We start from the raw sequence: 18,449 nt of genomic DNA, 5'->3' as shown, positions 1-18,449 counted from the left end.
TAAGAGTACAATCCGAAGGCGTCGTAACCGATGAGAGTTTGACGTGCGAGGATCTGCTGAAGTACGGGGTTGGCCGATTCAGAGACCGCTTACTTCAGCCAGTTAAAATACTTGAGTGCAAACGTTTGCACTCAGTAGTAGTTGCGGGGGATGGTTCAAAAACGTACCCCCAATCAAACTCTTATCGGGTGACCTTCGCTGGTACCGCTTTGCCAAATTTCGTCCTCTTGCACAAGGTTCGTCTGCCTGTGCGTCTGTTTGTGCCGCGGGTCATGAATTGCACAAAGTGTAAACAATTGGGTCACACAGCCACCCATTGTAGCAACAAGGCCCGCTGTGGAAAATGCGGGGAGAATCATCTGGATGATTCGTGCAGTAAGCAAGCCGAAAAGTGTCCTTACTGTGCGGAGAGTCTGCATGATATCTCGGCATGTCCCGCGTACAAACTACGCGGGGATAAACTGAAACGTTCCCTTGCGGGACGATCCAAACATTCTTTCGCAGAAATGTTAAAGAATGCTACGCCACCATCCTCAGCAAACATCTATACTCACTTGCCTCCTGACGAGGGCGAGGCTGGTAACCCACAAGAGGGAACATCTACTAGGGTGCCTAGAATTTATAGGAAGAGGAGGAACACTTCCTCTCGTAAAGTTCCTTGTAAAGGCCAGAAGGTGTCCCTTGAGGGGGCTCCGAAAGTCACATCTATTGGAAGTGTTGCAACCAAACCGAAGCAATTAGCTCCTGGTCTCGGAGGATTAAGCTCAGAGAAGGAGTTCCCAGCACTTCCAGGAACATCAAAAATCCCAAGTGTTCCTTTGTTTCAGTTCGAGAGTAATCACAGCACTGGAATTATAAAACTCTCGGACATAGTGGACTGGATAATAAAAACTTTCAATATTACTGATCCTATTAAAAGTCTTATGTTAGCTTTTCTCCCTACAGCAAGAACATTTTTGAAGCAGTTGACTGCTAAATGGCCCCTCCTCTCAGCGATTGTATCCTTCGATGGCTAACTCATCGAACGAGGTCACGGATTTGATCACTGTTCTACAGTGGAATTGCAGAAGTATCATCCCGAAAATCGATTCCTTCAAAATTTTAATAAATAATTTGAGTTGTGATGCATTTGCATTATGTGAAACTTGGTTAACTTCCGACATAGATCTCAACTTCCACGACTTTAATATTATTCGCCTGGATCGAGACACCCCCTATGGAGGAGTGCTTTTGGGGATCAAAAAGTGCTATTCCTTCTACAGAATTAACCTTCCCTCGATAACAGGTATTGAAGTTGTCGCTTGTCAAGTAACAACCAAAGGCAAAAGCCTTTGCATAGCTTCCATATATATTCCCCCCAACACCGCGGTTGGGCACCGACGGCTACAAGACATCTTAGAATCTCTGCCAGCACCGCGACTAGTTTTAGGAGACTTTAACTCTCACGGTACAGCATGGGGTTGCCTCTATGATGATAACCGGTCTTCCTTAATTCAGGATCTTTGCGATAACTTCAATTTGACAATTTTAAACACGGGTGAAATGACACGGATTCCTGCTCCTCCAGCGCGCCCGAGCGCCTTAGACTTGTCCCTTTGCTCAACATCGCTGCGGTTAAATTGCACGTGGAAGGTAATTCCTGATCCCCACGGCAGCGACCATCTGCCGATTGTAGTCTCAATCAATAACGGTTCAAGGCCATTGAAATCAATCAATATTTCGTATGACCTCACACGAAATATCGATTGGAAGAGCTATGCTGCAGCGATATCCGACAATATCGAATCTACCCAAGAACTTCCTCCGGAGGAAGAGTACAGCTTTTTGGCTGGCTTGATTCTCGACAGCGCGAATCAAGCTCAGACTAGGCCAGTACCCGGCGCGAACATACAAAAACGTTTTCCCAATCCCTGGTGGGATAAAGAGTGCTCAGACGTGTACGCAGAGAAGGCCGCCGCGTTTAAGACCTTCCGGAACGACGGGTTACCCGCTAGTTTTCGACAGTACGCGACGTTAGACAAGCGAATGAAGAGTTTGATGAAAGCCAAAAAACGCGGTTATTGGCGCCGGTTCGTCGACGGATTAACGAGAGAAACATCGATGAGCACTCTTTGGGGAACAGCCCGACGTATGCGAAATCGAAACAGTACTAATGAGAGCGTGGAATATTCAAACCGTTGGATATTCAATTTCGCCAAGAAGGTTTGTCCGGATTCCGCCCCGGCACAGAAGATTTACCGCGCCGCGTCTCCTCACGATAGCGCGAACGAAACACCTTTTTCGATGGTGGAGTTCTCACTTGCTCTCTTGTCGTGTAACAATAAAGCTCCGGGGCCAGACAGAATCAAATTCAACTTGTTGAAGAATCTGCCTGACTCTGCCAAGAGACGCTTGTTGAACTTATTTAATAAGTTTCTCGAGGCTAACATTGTCCCACTCGATTGGAGACAAGTGAAGGTCATCGCCATCCAAAAACCAGGAAAACCAGCCTCCGACCACAATTCGTACCGTCCGATCGCAATGCTATCCTGTATCCGGAAGTTGTTCGAGAAAATGATCCTATCCCGCCTCGACAATTGGGTCGAAGCAAATGGCTTACTGTCAGATACACAATTTGGCTTTCGCAAAGGCAAAGGGACGAACGATTGTCTTGCGTTGCTCTCAACTGAAATTCAAATGGCCTATGCTAGCAAAGAGCAGATGGCATCAGTGTTCCTAGATATTAAGGGGGCTTTTGATTCAGTTTCGATCAACATTCTTTCAGAGAAGCTGCACCAGCATGGTCTTTCAGCGACTTGAAACAACTTTTTGCTAAACTTGTTGTCGGAAAAGCACATGCATTTTTCGCATGGTGACTTATCGACATCACGATTTAGCTACATGGGCCTTCCCCAGGGCTCATGTCTAAGCCCCCTTTTATACAATTTCTATGTCAACGACATTGATGAATGTCTTGACAATTCCTGCACGTTAAGGCAACTTGCAGACGATGGCGTGGTGTCTGTTACGGGACCCAAAGCTGTCGATCTACAAGGACCATTACAGAATACCCTGGACAATTTGTCTGCTTGGGCTATTAAGCTGGGTATCGAATTCTCCACGGAGAAAACTGAGCTAGTTGTATTTTCAAGGAAGCGTGAACCAGCACAACTACAGCTTCTATTAATGGGTCAAACTATCGCTCAGGTCTTCACAGTAAAATATCTAGGGGTCTGGTTCGACTCGAAAGGTACTTGGGGATGCCATATTCGGTATCTGAAACAGAAATGCCAACAAAGGATCAACTTTCTTCGTACAATAACCGGAACATGGTGGGGTGCCCACCCAGGAGACCTAATTAGGTTGTATCAAACAACGATACTGTCGGTAATGGAATACGGATGCTTCTGCTTTCGCTCTGCCGCGAACATACATTTCATCAAACTCGAAAGAATTCAGTATCGTTGTTTGCGTATCGCCTTAGGGTGCATGCAGTCGACCCATACGATGAGTCTCGAAGTGCTGTCGGGCGTTCTCCCGTTGAAAAATCGATTTTGGGAACTCTCATATCGATTGCTCATTCGATGCGATATCTTGAACCCGGTCGTGATTGAAAATTTCGAAAGGCTTGTTGAGCTCAATTCTCAGACCCGTTTCATGTCCCTGTACTTTGACTACATGGCGCAGAATATTAACCCTTCTTCTTACAATCCCAACCGTGTGCATTTCATAAATACTTCTGAATCTACTGTTTTCTTCGACACATCCATGAAAGACGAGATTAGTGGAATTCCGGACCACATACGCCCACAAGTGGTTCCAAACATTTTTTATAATAAATTCCGAGAAGTCGACTGTTCTAAGATGTTCTATACTGACGGATCAAACCTCGAAGGATCCACTGGCTTCGGTATTTTCAATCAAAAGTTCACCGCCTCCTACAAACTCAGTGACCCTGCTTCAGTTTACGCCGCAGAACTAGCTGCCATTCAGTATACCCTTGGAGTCATTGAAACATTACCCGCAGACTATTACTTCATCGTTTCGGATAGCCTCAGTTCCATTGACGCTATTCGCTCGATGAAACAATGCAAGCACTCCTCGTATTTTTTGGGGAAAATACGGGAGCTACTGAGTGCTTTATCTGACAACTCTTTCCAGATTACCTTGGTATGGGTCCCTTCTCATTGCTCCATTCCGGGCAATGAGAAGGCAGACTCCTTAGCTAAGGTGGGTGCCTTAGAAGGAGACGTTTACGAAAGACCAATTTGCTTCAGCAAATTTTTCAGTATTACTCATCAGAGAACCCTCGAAAGTTGGCAAACTTCGTGGAGCAGTGGAGAGCTGGGAAGGTGGCTACATTCGATAATCCCTAAGGTATCGACGAAACCTTGGTTCAAGGGGATGGATGTGGGTCGTGACTTCATTCGTGTGATGTCCCGACTCATGGCAAACCATTACACGCTGGATGCACATCTCCGGCGTATTGGGCTCGTGGATAGTGGTATCTGCGCTTGTGGCGACGGCTATCACGACATCGAGCACATTGTCTGGGCGTGAACCGAGTACAGTTCCGCTAGGTCTCGGCTAATGGATACCCTGCGGGCCCGAGGAAGACCAACCAACGTCCCGGTTCGAGATGTGCTGGCAAGCCGCGATGTTCTCTATATGTCCCTTATATACACCTTTGTGAAAACCATCAATATACAAGTCTAACTGCCCCTTGTTATCTCCTTATCATTCTCAGAACGCTCTTCCACCTGTATCAAACCATCTGTATCGAATGAGCCAACAAACACGGGACCTACGGCACGAACATAACACGCTTAACTCGAAATGTAGCCGATCCACATCTGAGCCGTACTACGAAATCGTCTGGAAAAACCCCTGCCATCTTGAGGAGGACCACCCGGCGTCCCAGTACATGATTCCCCTGATGAAGGCCACCCGAGTTTGTAATCCATCCGTTGATCTCACGATGCCTGAAACTGAAATAATTTTCTCTCCCTGCCATCTTTGTCTACCCTCCCTCCCCTGACTCTTATACCCAGAAGTAACACCCCTACTTTTTAAGTTTTCATTTTTTCCAACCTATCCTTCAGATGTTTTTAATGGTTTTTACAGACGAACATTTTCTTCTAATACAACAATTTTATGAAACTAAAAAAAATATCGCTTTCGCCATTTTTTGCTCAATTATAACTCTAGTCATGACCTTATTCATAGTTGAAAAAGAATTATCTTTTGTTTGCCCCAATGAGTGATTTTGTTATTCCAAAGAACCCCATTTTTGGCGAAAAAGTGCTCATAACTTTTTAACGAAAATAGTTAGATATGTGGTGCTATGAAACAAATTATTCGACTTAAAACAATCTTAAGACGGTATTGCTGTTTTAAATCAATACCGCAAAAGTTTTTCAAAGAAACTAAGAAACACCCTAACCTTCGATTTTAATTTTTTTGTAAAAAGAAATGTATGACAGATAGAGCTTACATGTCTTCAGCAAACTTTTCCAAAATTTGTCGTTCTACAACGTCGCTGAAGTTAATTTTTTGATCTTGGTAAAATTAGAACCACCTTAACGAAAAGAAGGGGCTCACAAACTACGGAAGCTTTTCCAAAGACATAATATTGCTAAGTGGTTTAGTTTCAGTAAAATCTCAAAATTCCTGCTAAATTTGCATTCTGGACCACTGTGCAATGATGAAATGAAAAATTGCGAATATGCCCTATTTTTTAAATCAACCAACCCCTTAATCCCCCCAGTGGCGTAACCGTGCCCCTCCCACCCTTCAATCTCCGACCCCATGACTGGTCATGACCAATACAATTGCGGAAATTATCATTACACTCTTTGAACAACCAGCACCCTCTCACTAGAGGTGTGCGCCGCGCCGCCGATTTCAGGTAAAGGTCGGCGGCGCGCTGGCATCACGCCGATGTGCTTACTATTTTTACATGCAACCGTCGGCGCGGCGCGGCGGCGTGGCGCACACCTTTACCTCTCACAATGGCCTGCCATCCACAAACCCGATGAGCCACGTGTCGACGCTGACACACTTGAAACGAAGAAAAAATTAAAGGGCCGTGCATAGGACACGACAACGGTGACAGCAAGAATGCAGCCCCTTCAAGAGCATGCAATACAATTCGGGATTGAACTCTAATCTATCAATTCACGCTCCAGTCCACTCTCCCGCTCCCACTTGTCACAACCCTCCCCAGCAAAACATAATCTACCGAAGACCACTCAACAGCAGCAAAACTCCAAAACAAGGCACATGCCTTCCACTACACCTTCAAACCAAAATACCGCTTCAATCAATCAATCCTCTCACCAGCCGACTGGCACCACTCAGTCGATCTATCCATCAGTAATAGGCCGGTTTGCTCAGAAAACTCACTCAAAACGAGCAGCCCCACACGAAGGACTGCGACGTGCTCGCTAAAGGAAACACCCAGTTCCTCCACGCGAAACACGAAATCTTACTTTCCAATCAAATCCTCAACAATGCACCAATGAACCCAGACGCACAATCCCCAGGTCAAGCACCTCTCAACACAAACCACAGCGCTACAAAACCGGTTCTACCCCGAAACCAAAACAACAAACCCAGTGCATGCCCTGCAGCGTCCTACCCCACAGAGGCGTTCCAATGTGAAACCAGAGCTAAAATAACTACATCCCCAACATAGCGGTCCGTTCCACAACTCAAAACCCTGTTATAAATCTAAACTAGCAAACACCACCGTTCCATCCGCTGCCCAATGTAAAACACGTCCAGAACCGTGCTCCAAACACACAGAGCAGGACAGGCCCTCAGACCGGACAAATTGGGAAACATAACCCTAAGTCCAGGAACGCCCAAGACAGGAATTTCAAACATGAACCCCAAACCAAAAGAACACCCGCCCAAGCCGCTGCTGGGAGAGTCTGTCTTAAAAATTTCAGATTTACGCCATAGAACCGTCAAAACTATGAATTCAGAACTGAACCAATCCTAACCCAACTCGAAACTCCTTCACCCATTCTATCGAACTCGAGTGCTTGTGCTGAAAACTCTCTCTACAATTAAAACAGCTCCAGCTCCTTAAATAACCGCTCTGCTTAATCAAAACAGTCACCATTAAATAAATCGGGAGATTCTCTCGTTCAACAACCCAAGATGGCGAGATGGACCATAGTCGGTCTTAGCCGTCCAATACACAACACAAAAAACGTTCCAAGAAACGCCTCGCGCCAACAAGACTGACGAAAAGCTCAGCACACACACCCCCACCCTCCCACACACACACATACGTCATCAAGGACTATATTCCCATGCAGGCCGTGCCAAATTCTCTTGAAGCATCTAATTAAGAGCTATCGGATAGTAATGCCGACAAATTAAATTATCGATTTATCCAAACAAAACTTCAATGACAAATTCTTTGAATCTTAGTTACTGCGAGCGGATCAGATCAAGTACATTTAAGTTGTATTGGATATCATATTAAATGGGGCTCCTCGCATTTATTTCGGAGTCGATAAGATAGCTGCGAGCAGTGAATATGAACTTTTGGAAAACTTGAGGTCTCAAAACCAAATACATTTATTCGATTTACTATTGGATTGTACACCCACTACTGTCATATAGTCGCAGAAGGGGTAGCTAGTGAAGATCCAGTCAATGAACAGCCGATGAATGAAGCACAACTGCTCTTATGAGGTTTTTCTAAATATCAAACTACAAAATATACACCTAAAACAAGAAGCACTATGCATGCAGACTGGAGGTGTCTGGTCTTTGGAACACGAATCTACAGGTTGGTGCTATCGGTACATTTGTTTTTGTTACTATCCAGCAGGTCCCAGTTGAGCCTACACTACTTTCATTAAATTATAATCACTGCAATATGTATTGATCCTTTTCTCATGGGTGAGCCGGATTGGAGTTTCTCGTGATTTTGCCTCAGCGAATGCCACCTAAGTGGAAAATTACAAACAAATTAATAATTTCTCACTGAAGGATTTTAATCAGCATACTTGAGAAATCATCGTAGTAACATGTTTCATATGTTTGTTTCTATTTGATGTAAAGTGCATCAGACCGACAAGTGCAAATTTTCCACCACAGTATTTTGGCCAAATTGTTTTTTTAATGTAATTTAACACCGAAACCAGGTAATCAGTGCAATGTTATCCGCAAAAACAATTGCACATCACTAAACTGTTTACTTCCCTTGGATTTAAAATAAAATAATTTCGTTCAAGCATGCTACTGAGCATGCTCAGGTGTTTACTTGCTTTGCTCAGCATTCGCTGAGCATTTACTCGGGATTTTTCGTTTTATTCATACGGAATCAGATGTTCGAAAAGCAAACTAACAAATAGAGTATTCATCTGTCAAAGCAAAGTCTTTATTCATACCAACTTGAGCAAATGCTCAACGCAGCTGCTCGACTACTCGAATCTTAAAAATCTGAGCAAATGCTACTTTTTATTCATACGGCTCAATAGCGTTTTCGTTGTTATTTGGTGCTACACCGGTGTAGAGCGATAAAAGAGACAGACTGACTACACCCAAGTTTGAATGCACCGACTACACCGGTGTAGTGCACTGTCAAAAACGAAAACGACATTCTGATGCTAACGAAGACTGCAAATCATAGAAATGCGCATATCAGCTTTCGATACAAATGCAGTGATATGGGATTCTATTGGAAAAACACTACACCGGGGATACGTCAAAAGATCCGAAAACAAATGTTCGTCTTAGGGCCGATTTCTTCACCCTCGCTTCACGCTTAAGCCAAGTTAAAACGTACTGGCGAACCTGGTTTAAAAGTTAAGCGAGGGTGAAGAAATCGACCCTTAATGTTACTGTTATTTTGATGCACACCGTAGGTATGCAGAGTAGGGTGTCCCAAAATGACATCATGTTAAAAAAGTCATCAGGCTCACTTCTTAAATGAAAGGTTAGGGTATTGGGACCACTTTCTTCTTCGGAGTGAGTTTGCTAGAACGCTTCCTACTGGTGGCGACTTTTGATTTTTTGAAAAATGAGCCGATTTTGGATAAAATTTCAAATTTATGCCTGTTGAAGTGGTCCTGAACTGTCTTAGATTTTTTGAAGTAGAATACTTCTAACGTTTCAATATGGGGTGCCGTTTCAAAAATTTCAGTTGAGAAATTTTCCCAGATTTGAAATGCGAATATCTTCCGTTCTACTGGACGAAATCGCAATATTTTTGCACTATCTGATCGGAAATTTGTGCACGTATTTCGTATTAAATTTCGGAATTACTGCGACTACTATAAATAAACCAAAACAAGGATTTTCAGAAAATCCTTCGAAAACAGCGAGGAAAATGCGCAATTTGCCAGCATATCCCACGCAGAGTCGTCAAAAAGGAGCATGTAAGCGTTTCATTACATACGGGAATGTTATATATACAGGTCACGCGAGCTTGTTTTGTATCAGTGGGTGCTCGCTTACCACACGAGCAACATGCTCGTCCAATGAGCGGTATCATGTTTGCGTTCCCGTACCAAGCGTCATCGCAAGGTTCTTCGTGATAAAATCCAGGGAATCGCCAAATCTGCCATTCGGCGTCTGGCTCGTCGTGGTGGTGTAAAATGCATCTCCGATTTAATCTACGAATGCTGAGGGTGTGCAGGAAAATGTCACCCGAGATGCCGTGACCTACACTGAACACGCCACGCGCAAAACCGCAATGAATGTCGTCTATACTCTGAAGCGGCAGGGACGCACTTTGTATGGATTTGGAAGTTGAAAAGGTAGAACTCACTTGTATCATTATAAAAAAGGCCCTTTTCAGGGCCACCAGAATCATTTCAAAGAATAAGTTTGCATTTTCTGTTTCATGGACTGTTTCTCCCTGGAGAGCAATTTGGGTTAAACCCTAAATTATGATTTATTTCAGTACGCAAATTGCAAATATGGTCAGAAAGAAACTGGAGTGAAGTGGAAAACATTTTTACTAGGCGCATTCAAAAAAGGTTTCAATTCTCAAACATTTTACCAAAGTGCCGTATTACATTACTCTCTTTACCCTGAGTGTTCGATAATCTCCGTATTGGAAACACAATTTCAATTTTGTTCTTTATCAAAAATATGTGGTCGACCAACGAAAGGGTGGAGCTACGAAGAACACATATTGAGGACAACACAAAAAAGGACGAGCTTACATTGTGCTGTAGTCAGGTATAAAAACTCAGCATGCTGTTGCTCACGCTCAGTTCGATTCCAGCATCAGCATACAGCAGTTCGTTTGCAGTATCTCCCGCAAAATTCAAACCGCCGTCCGTTTGCTGCTGTTAGAAGAGTTGGCCAAGCACGCCGTCTTCCATGGCACCAAAACTGTTACCATATACACCAGCTCCAAGTAAATTTCGAACACTGCCCAAACAAAAGGCCCTTTTCAGGGCCATCAATTTATCGACAAAGAATGAAATTGAAATTTTGTTATTACAAGCAGCAGAAAGTGGCTTGTCAAGAGCGTTGGATGGTAAGTGAGCCACTTGTAAACAATACCGTCGCTTTCAAATAGAATGGCACAAAATCAAAAGTTATTTGTAGACAGGTTAGTGTAATGATTCAATTTACAAAAATCGAACGTTTTCTAACGTTTCGATATAGGTGTTTCGTTTCAAAATTTTCGGCCAGAATGCCCCTGTTTTTTCAAACGTGAAAATCTGCTGTTGTATTGAATGAAAACCTTCGATTTTTGCGCTGATTGGAAATAGTTGTGACTATTTCTGTAGAATGTACAATTACTGAAAATAACGGATTTTGTGAAAGCAGTGGTTGGTCCGCACAATTCGATTGCAAGCGAGCCAGATTAGTTTTCGTTGGAAGGTCCACCTCTGACAATAGAAGTAAACTATTTTATTTTGAATTCAACTAACTTCCTTGAAAACAGCACAGTTAAAAAACTTTTGGGAAAAACGCGCAAACCTAAATTTTCCACTATAATGAAAACTGCCTGTGCCCCGCCGCACAGCATCATCAAGATTGATAGTAATTCAAGCCGGGAGGAAAGAGGTTGTAAGGCAATGGAAAACGAAAATTTCATTTATATCTTACTGGAATATAATTGGCTGGTCCTGAAAAGAACTTATTGGTTTGTGGTTTATTTTGGGGTCACAATTTAGGTCCGCTCGATTGCTGATAGCTGTGAATTTCTCGCAGGGCGACAGTTTCTGTTCAGTAGTGACGAGGCTTCCTAACGCCAACCGTGACTGGGGCATTTTTACACGGCCTTCGTTGCTTACTGCTTGCGGGGAGGCTTTCCTTCGGTGGACTTACGAGCGGTATGTTTGGTACGGGCCATTTATCCACAAAGAATCGAATTGAAATTTTGTTATTAGAAGCATCCGAAAGTAGCTTGCCAAGAGCGTTCGATGGCAAGTGAGCTACTTGTGAACAATATCGTAGATTTCACGTAGAATGACACAAAATAAAGTTATCATTTGTGTGTTTGTTTACAGTTTTGTGTTTACTAGGCGCATTCCAAAAAGGTTTCAATTCTCAAACATTTTACCAAGGTGTCGTATTACATTACACTTTTTACCCTGAGTGTTCGATAACCTCCGTATTGGAAACACAATTTCAATTTTGTTCTTTATCAAAAATATGTGGTCGACCAACGAAAGGGTGGAGCTACGAAGAACACATATTGAGGACAACACAAAAAAGGACGAGCTTACATTGTGCTGTAGTTAGGTATAAAAACTCAGCATGCTGTTGCTCACGCTCAGGTCGATTCCAGCATCAGCATACAGCAGTTCGTTTGCAGTATCTCCCGCAAAATTCAAACCGCCGTCCGTTTGCTGCTGTTAGAAGAGTTGGCCAAGCACGCCGTCTTCCATGGCACCAAAACTGTTACCATATACACCAGCTCCAAGTAAATTTCGAACACTGCCCAAACAAAAGGCCCTTTTCAGGGCCATCAATTTATCGACAAAGAATGAAATTGAAATTTTGTTATTACAAGCAGCAGAAAGCGGCTTGTCAAGAGCGTTGGATGGTAAGTGAGCCACTTGTAAACAATACCGTCGCTTTCACGTAGAATGGCACAAAATCAAAAGTTATTTGTAGACAGGTTAGTGTAATGATTCAATTTACAAAAATCGAACGTTTTCTAACGATTCGATATAGGTGCTCCGTTTCAAAAATTTCGGCCAGAATGTTGCCTGTTTTTCTAAAAGTGAAAATCTGCTATTGTACTGAATGAAAACCTTCGATTTTTGCGCTGATTGGAAATAGTTGTGACTAGTTGTGTAGAATGTTCAATTACTGAAAATAACAGATTTTGTGAAAGCAGTGGTTGGTCCATACAATTCGATTCCAAGCGAGCCAGACTAGTTTTCGTTGGAAGGTCCATCTCTGACAATAGAAATAAACTATTTTATTTTGAATTCAACTACAACTTCCTTGAAAACAGCACAGCTAAAAAACTTTTGGAAAAAATGCGCAAACCTAAATTTTCCATTATAATCAAAATTAGTGCCCCCACCGCACAGCATCATCAAGATTGATAGTTATTCAAGCCGGGAGGAAAGTGGGAGGGAGGTTGTAAGGCAATGGAAAATTTCATGTATAATAATAATACTTTATAATTGGCTGGTTCTGAAAACAACTTGTTGGTTTGTGGTTTATTTTGGGTCACAATTTAGGCCCGCTCGATTTCTGATAGCTGTGAATTTTTCGCAGGGCGACAGTTTCTGTTCGGTAGCGATGAGGCTTCTTAACGCCAACCGTGACTGGGGCACTTTTACACGGCCTTCGTTGCCAACCAGCTCCCTGTCAAGGACGACGTCTCTGTACAGCCAGCATCACTGCCATGAAAGCAAAACATTGATTTTGAACCGAATGATTAGACGCTGTATTTAGTTACAAAATGTCGATTTTCTGAATGATATGATATTAAATCATCCCACAAGATGCAAAACGTCGTGTGGAATGCTTGAATATCGAGCATAGTGCCGAACATAATTCTTTGTTTGGGGCTTTATAGCTATAACGCCCCATATATGTCGGTCGCTGTCAAACTCCATATGATAGTATAGGGTTGCCAGGGGGCTGTTGCCAACTGCTTGCGGGGAGCCTTTCCTCCGGTGGACTTACGAGCGGTCTGTTTGGTACAGGCCATGTAGCGAAAAATGCTGATCTGCTACTTCTCTGATGCTGGTAGTAGGACGACGGTTAAACGCTCGTTTTCGTGCCTTCATTCATAAAAGTTCAACAATATTTTCAAAGAATGTAGCAAATTGTCAACTTAATAATTCCAAAAATACTCCAAATAAACTATGAATGTGCAAAAGACGACAAAATCGCATAGAAATTGCTTATTCCAGAGCAGAATTTACCGGTCTAAAGTGTATTCTACTTCACTCCGGTTATGTCTCTGACATTACCCACCCATCTTTTTTCAGCATTTTTATTTTTCTGGAGATCCAAACGGAGAAGTTTGGTTAGTTAGTTTGTACAAATTTAGAATTATAAGAGCGGCAGGGCCATTAAAACTTAGCAAAAAGTGAAATTTTTGGTGTTTTTCAGTATTTTTTCCTCAAAACTGGGTATTTACAAAATTTTAAAAGTACAGAAAACACTTTATATAGTTGAGCCGAATTCAGGGGCGTAATTTTGCTGAAGAAAGTGTATAACTATGGCTAATGGGGTATGAGTTGTTTAAGTTTTTGTTAGATAACCTTTGACATTTTTAGCAATTCATCAAAAATAATGCTGTTCCAAAAAGTAAATCAGTTCAAATGTGCTTTGACCACACATTGTTTTTCGAAAAATAGAAGGAAAATTATGAAAAATAACGTTTTCTGTACGTCTTTAGTATGTCAGGACGAGGTTTAATGAGCATCTGATGATTTTTTTTGTAACATAAATTATAAAAATAATAACTTTGCTAATGACGCCAAGTCTAATTATTATTTGAAGAGTTTATTCTCCATAATTACTTCTAGGAGGCATTTTCAACAAAACGATTGTGTCAGAAGATGCGCTGTATTCTGTTGTAAAACTTTTTCGAGGATATTTGCCCCAAATTTGACTATTTCGGAATTATGTGATCCAAACAGTAAATATCAGTTTTTCAACACTCACCTCACTCTTCTGCATTTTTCTCTACTTCAAAGTTCCTAATTTATTTAATTTTAGTGATTTTCAAACCCGCTAGGCGGCTATTAGCATAGAAAATATTTTAAAAAAAAATTATCAAATGCTCATAAAAACCGATTCTGATGTACTAGAGACAAGCGAAAAACGCCATTTTTCATCATTTTCCTTTCATTTTCCGAAAAATAATATGCGGCCTAAGCCCACCTAAGGTGTTTTATTTTGTAGAACAGTGTTATTTTTTATGAATATCATAAAATGTCAAAAGGTTATTTAACAAAAACGTAAATAACCCATTGGCCGTAGCTATACACTTTCTTCAGCAAAATTACGCCCCTGCATTCGGCTCAACTATATAAAGTGTTTTCTGTACTTTTAAAATTTTGTTGATACCCAGTTTTGAAGAAAAAATACTGAAAAACACCAAAAATTTCACTTTTTGCTAAGTTTTAATGGCTCTGCCGCTCTTATAATTCAAAATTTGTACAAACCAATTAACCAAACTTCTCCGTTTGGATCTCCAAAAAAAAAAAAAAATGCTGAAATAATATCTAAGACAGTGCAGGACCGCTTCAACAGGCATAAATTTGAAATTTTATCCAAAATCGGCCCATTTTTCAAAAAATCAAAAGTCGCCACCAGTAGCAAGCGTTTTAGCAAACTCACTCCGAAGAAGAAAGTGGTCCTAATACCCTAACCTTTCATGTACGAAGTGAGCCCGATGACTTTTTTTAACATGATGTCATTTTGGGACACCCAAATGCAGAGTTTATGATGTGGGATGGAAACCGGTGTCATACGGCGGAGTGATGGTTTGTCATACGATCTGTCACGGTAGACACCCGAGAATATTACGTAGTTAAGTTTCGGATAGCATCACGCAAGTTTTGTGCGCCGTCTCAGCCTTTTAATACTTTATGACCAGGGCTGTTCGCAGGTCGATGCGATGTACTGTCGGAGACTGTGATCGTTATTTTTACGAACTTACTGGACTGCAGTATATTGTTAAGTAGATTACGGTTCGTGCCGCGTAGCAAATTTTGTTAAATCGGGCGAAATGATGACTGTAGACATCGGTCCTCGGAAGGAGGGCAAAATTTTTCGCAAGTTTGTCTCAACGAGTGAGTTGTGTCCTTTAGTTTGTGTAATTGATTTAATCAGCAGACAAAAAGAAAATACAGCATTGCTTTTTGAATTCAATGCAATTGTTAGTCTGCTGTTCTGGGTTTTCCACAAAGCCAATTGTATCAAGATGATCTGAAAACAGTACAAATACAAACATTAGAATCCAAAAAAGAACGGTTTGCACAACAAATGGATTTTAGCGGTTACAAAACTCGAATCGGTCTGATAATCAAATTTTACAATTTACTGCTATTTAACTCTCACATAACGATTTCAGCCTTGGAAGGCCTTGGTTTTTGATCGGGAACGTGTATTTTGTAGCACTGATCGGAGTAGATCCAGGAAGATTTGTTTCGTTAGCTCGGTTATGGTTATTTTTGCCTAGATACCTTTTAGTTATTTTTTCCTTGGATACTGTACATCAATAGAAAAATGAGTGCCCGTGTTTTCATGTCAGCGAAACGTTATGGTAGGGTTTGACATTTCGAGGGACCGTGAGTTACTTATTGGCGAATCCACAATGAACCAAAAAATTAATGTTAGAGGCAAGCCCCTGGTACTAATCTGCATCAGAAAATGCCTTAGCCCGCACGCCACTAAAGATCCCTATTATATCGCACTCCTTTGTTCGTGATTATGCAGAGCAAGGTGTTTACAGTTATATGGTGATTCGTCTTTGGCAGTAACTTGGTGAGAAACGAGGTAAGCGTGTAACTGGCTGCGGGCGTGAAAATGACAGCAAACAACTTTGTGTGCAAACTGAAATCCAAGCAATCATATATCGAGACGAATGTTTCATCACAAGTAACTAGTAAACAATGTTGTTAGCTGTAGTTTTTAAAACCAGCATGGCTGATCGGCGTTTTAGATAATCGTACCACCTGAGAATAAAAGCTTCTTGATGTAATTTAACACCTCGGAAATCATAAACGTCATCGTCGATTTCTTGTAGCCGATTTCAGTGACAAAATGTCGGAGAATTCGTTTGAAATCAAATTAGAAATCATGTAGGAAGATTTGATGTGACAGTGATACGGAGCCGGCTCTCAGTTTTTCCCTACAGTCCATTGGTATTAATTGAAGACAATAAAATCGGCAAATGGTGACTTGATAGAGCGTAAGCAAAAAACTTGTCGGAGAAGTTCACACTATAGTTATATGTAGTCATCCTCTAGGAAGAGATATGCGAAGACGCCATCTTGAGCCAGCTTATTGTCAAAATTTTGAGCCAGTCGATCATTATTTGACTGCATTGGTGCAATATTTTTGGGTAGTAATGCTATTTTTCTAATTTTTGTTGATAAACATTAGACAACAAATTATAAATAGGCGCTATTGTAAGTTGAACTTTCCTGACAAGAATAATGCTGTTCAATTAGGGTAACCAACCTATATCCAAAGGTCGGATTCCCGGCGGAATCGTCGGTAATACCCTTTATCTGATTTTTTCCGGATGGTTGTGTTGCCGGCAGTGTAGCTTTTGGTTGATCTGAAAAGATGATTTTTTGTCCGACAGCTACCGCATGGTATATTTTATGCATTTAATCTATCTTCTGTAGATTGTTTACGTTGTTCGATAGGGTCAAGAATAGTTTTCTGCGGGAAATAGATCCTGGGAGAAAACGTTTGGATGTGCTTTTTTGTTTTCCTTAAACTCCTATAACTGCGTAACGTGCGAATACACAGGAACGGAGTTTTTTGCAGTTTGTTCTTTTTATTATATACATATTTACTGATTTTTGTTTGAATAATACTTGCGCTACATAGCCGCATAGAATCCAGTAACGGGAAATCTTCCGGAACTCGAAAAATTTAAGCCATTTATCGCGTAATGCAGCATCCTTCGCGTACCGAAAAAAAAACTTATTTTAGCTATTAGAGCGTAATTACAAGGCCGATTCGCACAAAATTTTCCAATGCACTTCACTTCGCGTAATGCAGCATCCTTCGCGTACCGAAAAAAAAACTTATTTTAGCTATTAGAGCGTAATTGCAAGGCCGATTCGCACAAAATTTTCCAATGCACTTCATTTCTTATTTTTTAAATAAAAGTTATGATAATAAAGTCACGCTAACCTTGGTTCGCAATAAGTGATGCTATAGCTCTTATATTACAAAACCAAACCTGAATAATAATACTAATAAATAAGTCATCTTTAGTTAAAATATCTCAATTTCTGGGAAACGGTTTTTTTTCTGGTGTATGAACTTCTGGGTATTCGTTCATTCTGGGTAACGGTTTTCTGGGCAAAAATACTTTTTGGGAAAAGGTTTTCTGGTAATTGGTACTTTCGACGGAATGGTATTCTGGAGAATGGTTCTTACCGGGGAAAAAAAACTTCGGTGGTTTGGCTTCTGGGGAATGGTTTTCGGGGGAAAGTCGTACAACCGATAGAAACTATACGCATTGAGTTACTAACATATCTTTCTCTCATAGAAATTGTATCACCGAATGCAACGGATGTGTGTGTACCATTCCCAAACTATCGACAAGTGGAGATGGAGAACTCATTATTATGCTCATCAGGGGCAAAAGCACTGTTGGAAGCATTTTGTGAATACGAAGAAATTTTACTCAGTCAGCTACTTCGGAGTGAAAGTCTAGATCCAACGTGGGCTAAAACGTTGATACCGATAGCTGCAAGAGTGGCAAACACAGTTCTTCCACAAACGTGTGGATTAGTCGATGCAATGGATATTCGAAACAACGTATTTTTCAAAAAAGTTCCTGGTGGTAAACGCCACGAGAGCCAGATAGTAGGTGGTGTGGTTTTCTCCAAAAATGTTGTACATAGACAAATGATGACTCGTGTGGACACACCGAAGATTTTGCTGCTGCAGTGCGCGATAGCTTATCAGCGCGTAGAAGGCAAATTTGTTAGTTTTGATACATTGATGCTGCAAGAAAGAGATTATCTCAAAAATAAGGTTACTAAAATTCTTAGCCTCGGTCCAAACATCGTTATAGTACATAAAAACGTGGCGGGCATCGCACAGGATATGCTTCGTAATAGTGGAGTTGCTCTTGTCTTGGACGTTAAGCTTTGTGTTATGGAAAGGATTGCCCGTTGTTTGGAGTGTGATATAATGACTTCGATCGATTCTAATGTCGGCCAACCTAAGCTGGGTACCTGTGACTCATTCCACATTCAAACATTCTTCGACGAACAAGGTTTTAGTGGATAGTATATCGTTGTTAATTCCAAATT

The 18,449-nt window shown here is 41.5% G+C and overlaps 1 protein-coding gene across 2 annotated transcripts in view; it reads left to right on the top strand.

Moving 5' to 3' along the window:
• Nucleotides 1–18,449, top strand: part of LOC131692063 (putative 1-phosphatidylinositol 3-phosphate 5-kinase) — a 237,624-nt gene that overhangs the window by 46,293 nt on the left and 172,882 nt on the right. For both annotated transcript variants that reach the window (XR_009305905.1, XM_058978913.1), the window contains exon 4: nt 17,678–18,412. Coding sequence is in view for 1 of the 2 variants with exons in the window: in XM_058978913.1 (XP_058834896.1) it covers nt 17,678–18,412 (735 nt within the window). In the remaining variant the exon portion in view is untranslated. The remainder of the gene's footprint in view (nt 1–17,677; nt 18,413–18,449) is intronic.

The sequence above is a fragment of the Topomyia yanbarensis genome, chromosome 3 (assembly GCF_030247195.1).
Source record: "Topomyia yanbarensis strain Yona2022 chromosome 3, ASM3024719v1, whole genome shotgun sequence".
Lineage (NCBI taxonomy): Eukaryota > Metazoa > Arthropoda > Insecta > Diptera > Culicidae > Topomyia > Topomyia yanbarensis.
Note: the sequence above shows the minus strand (reverse complement) of the source record. Positions and strands in the feature narration are given on the sequence as shown.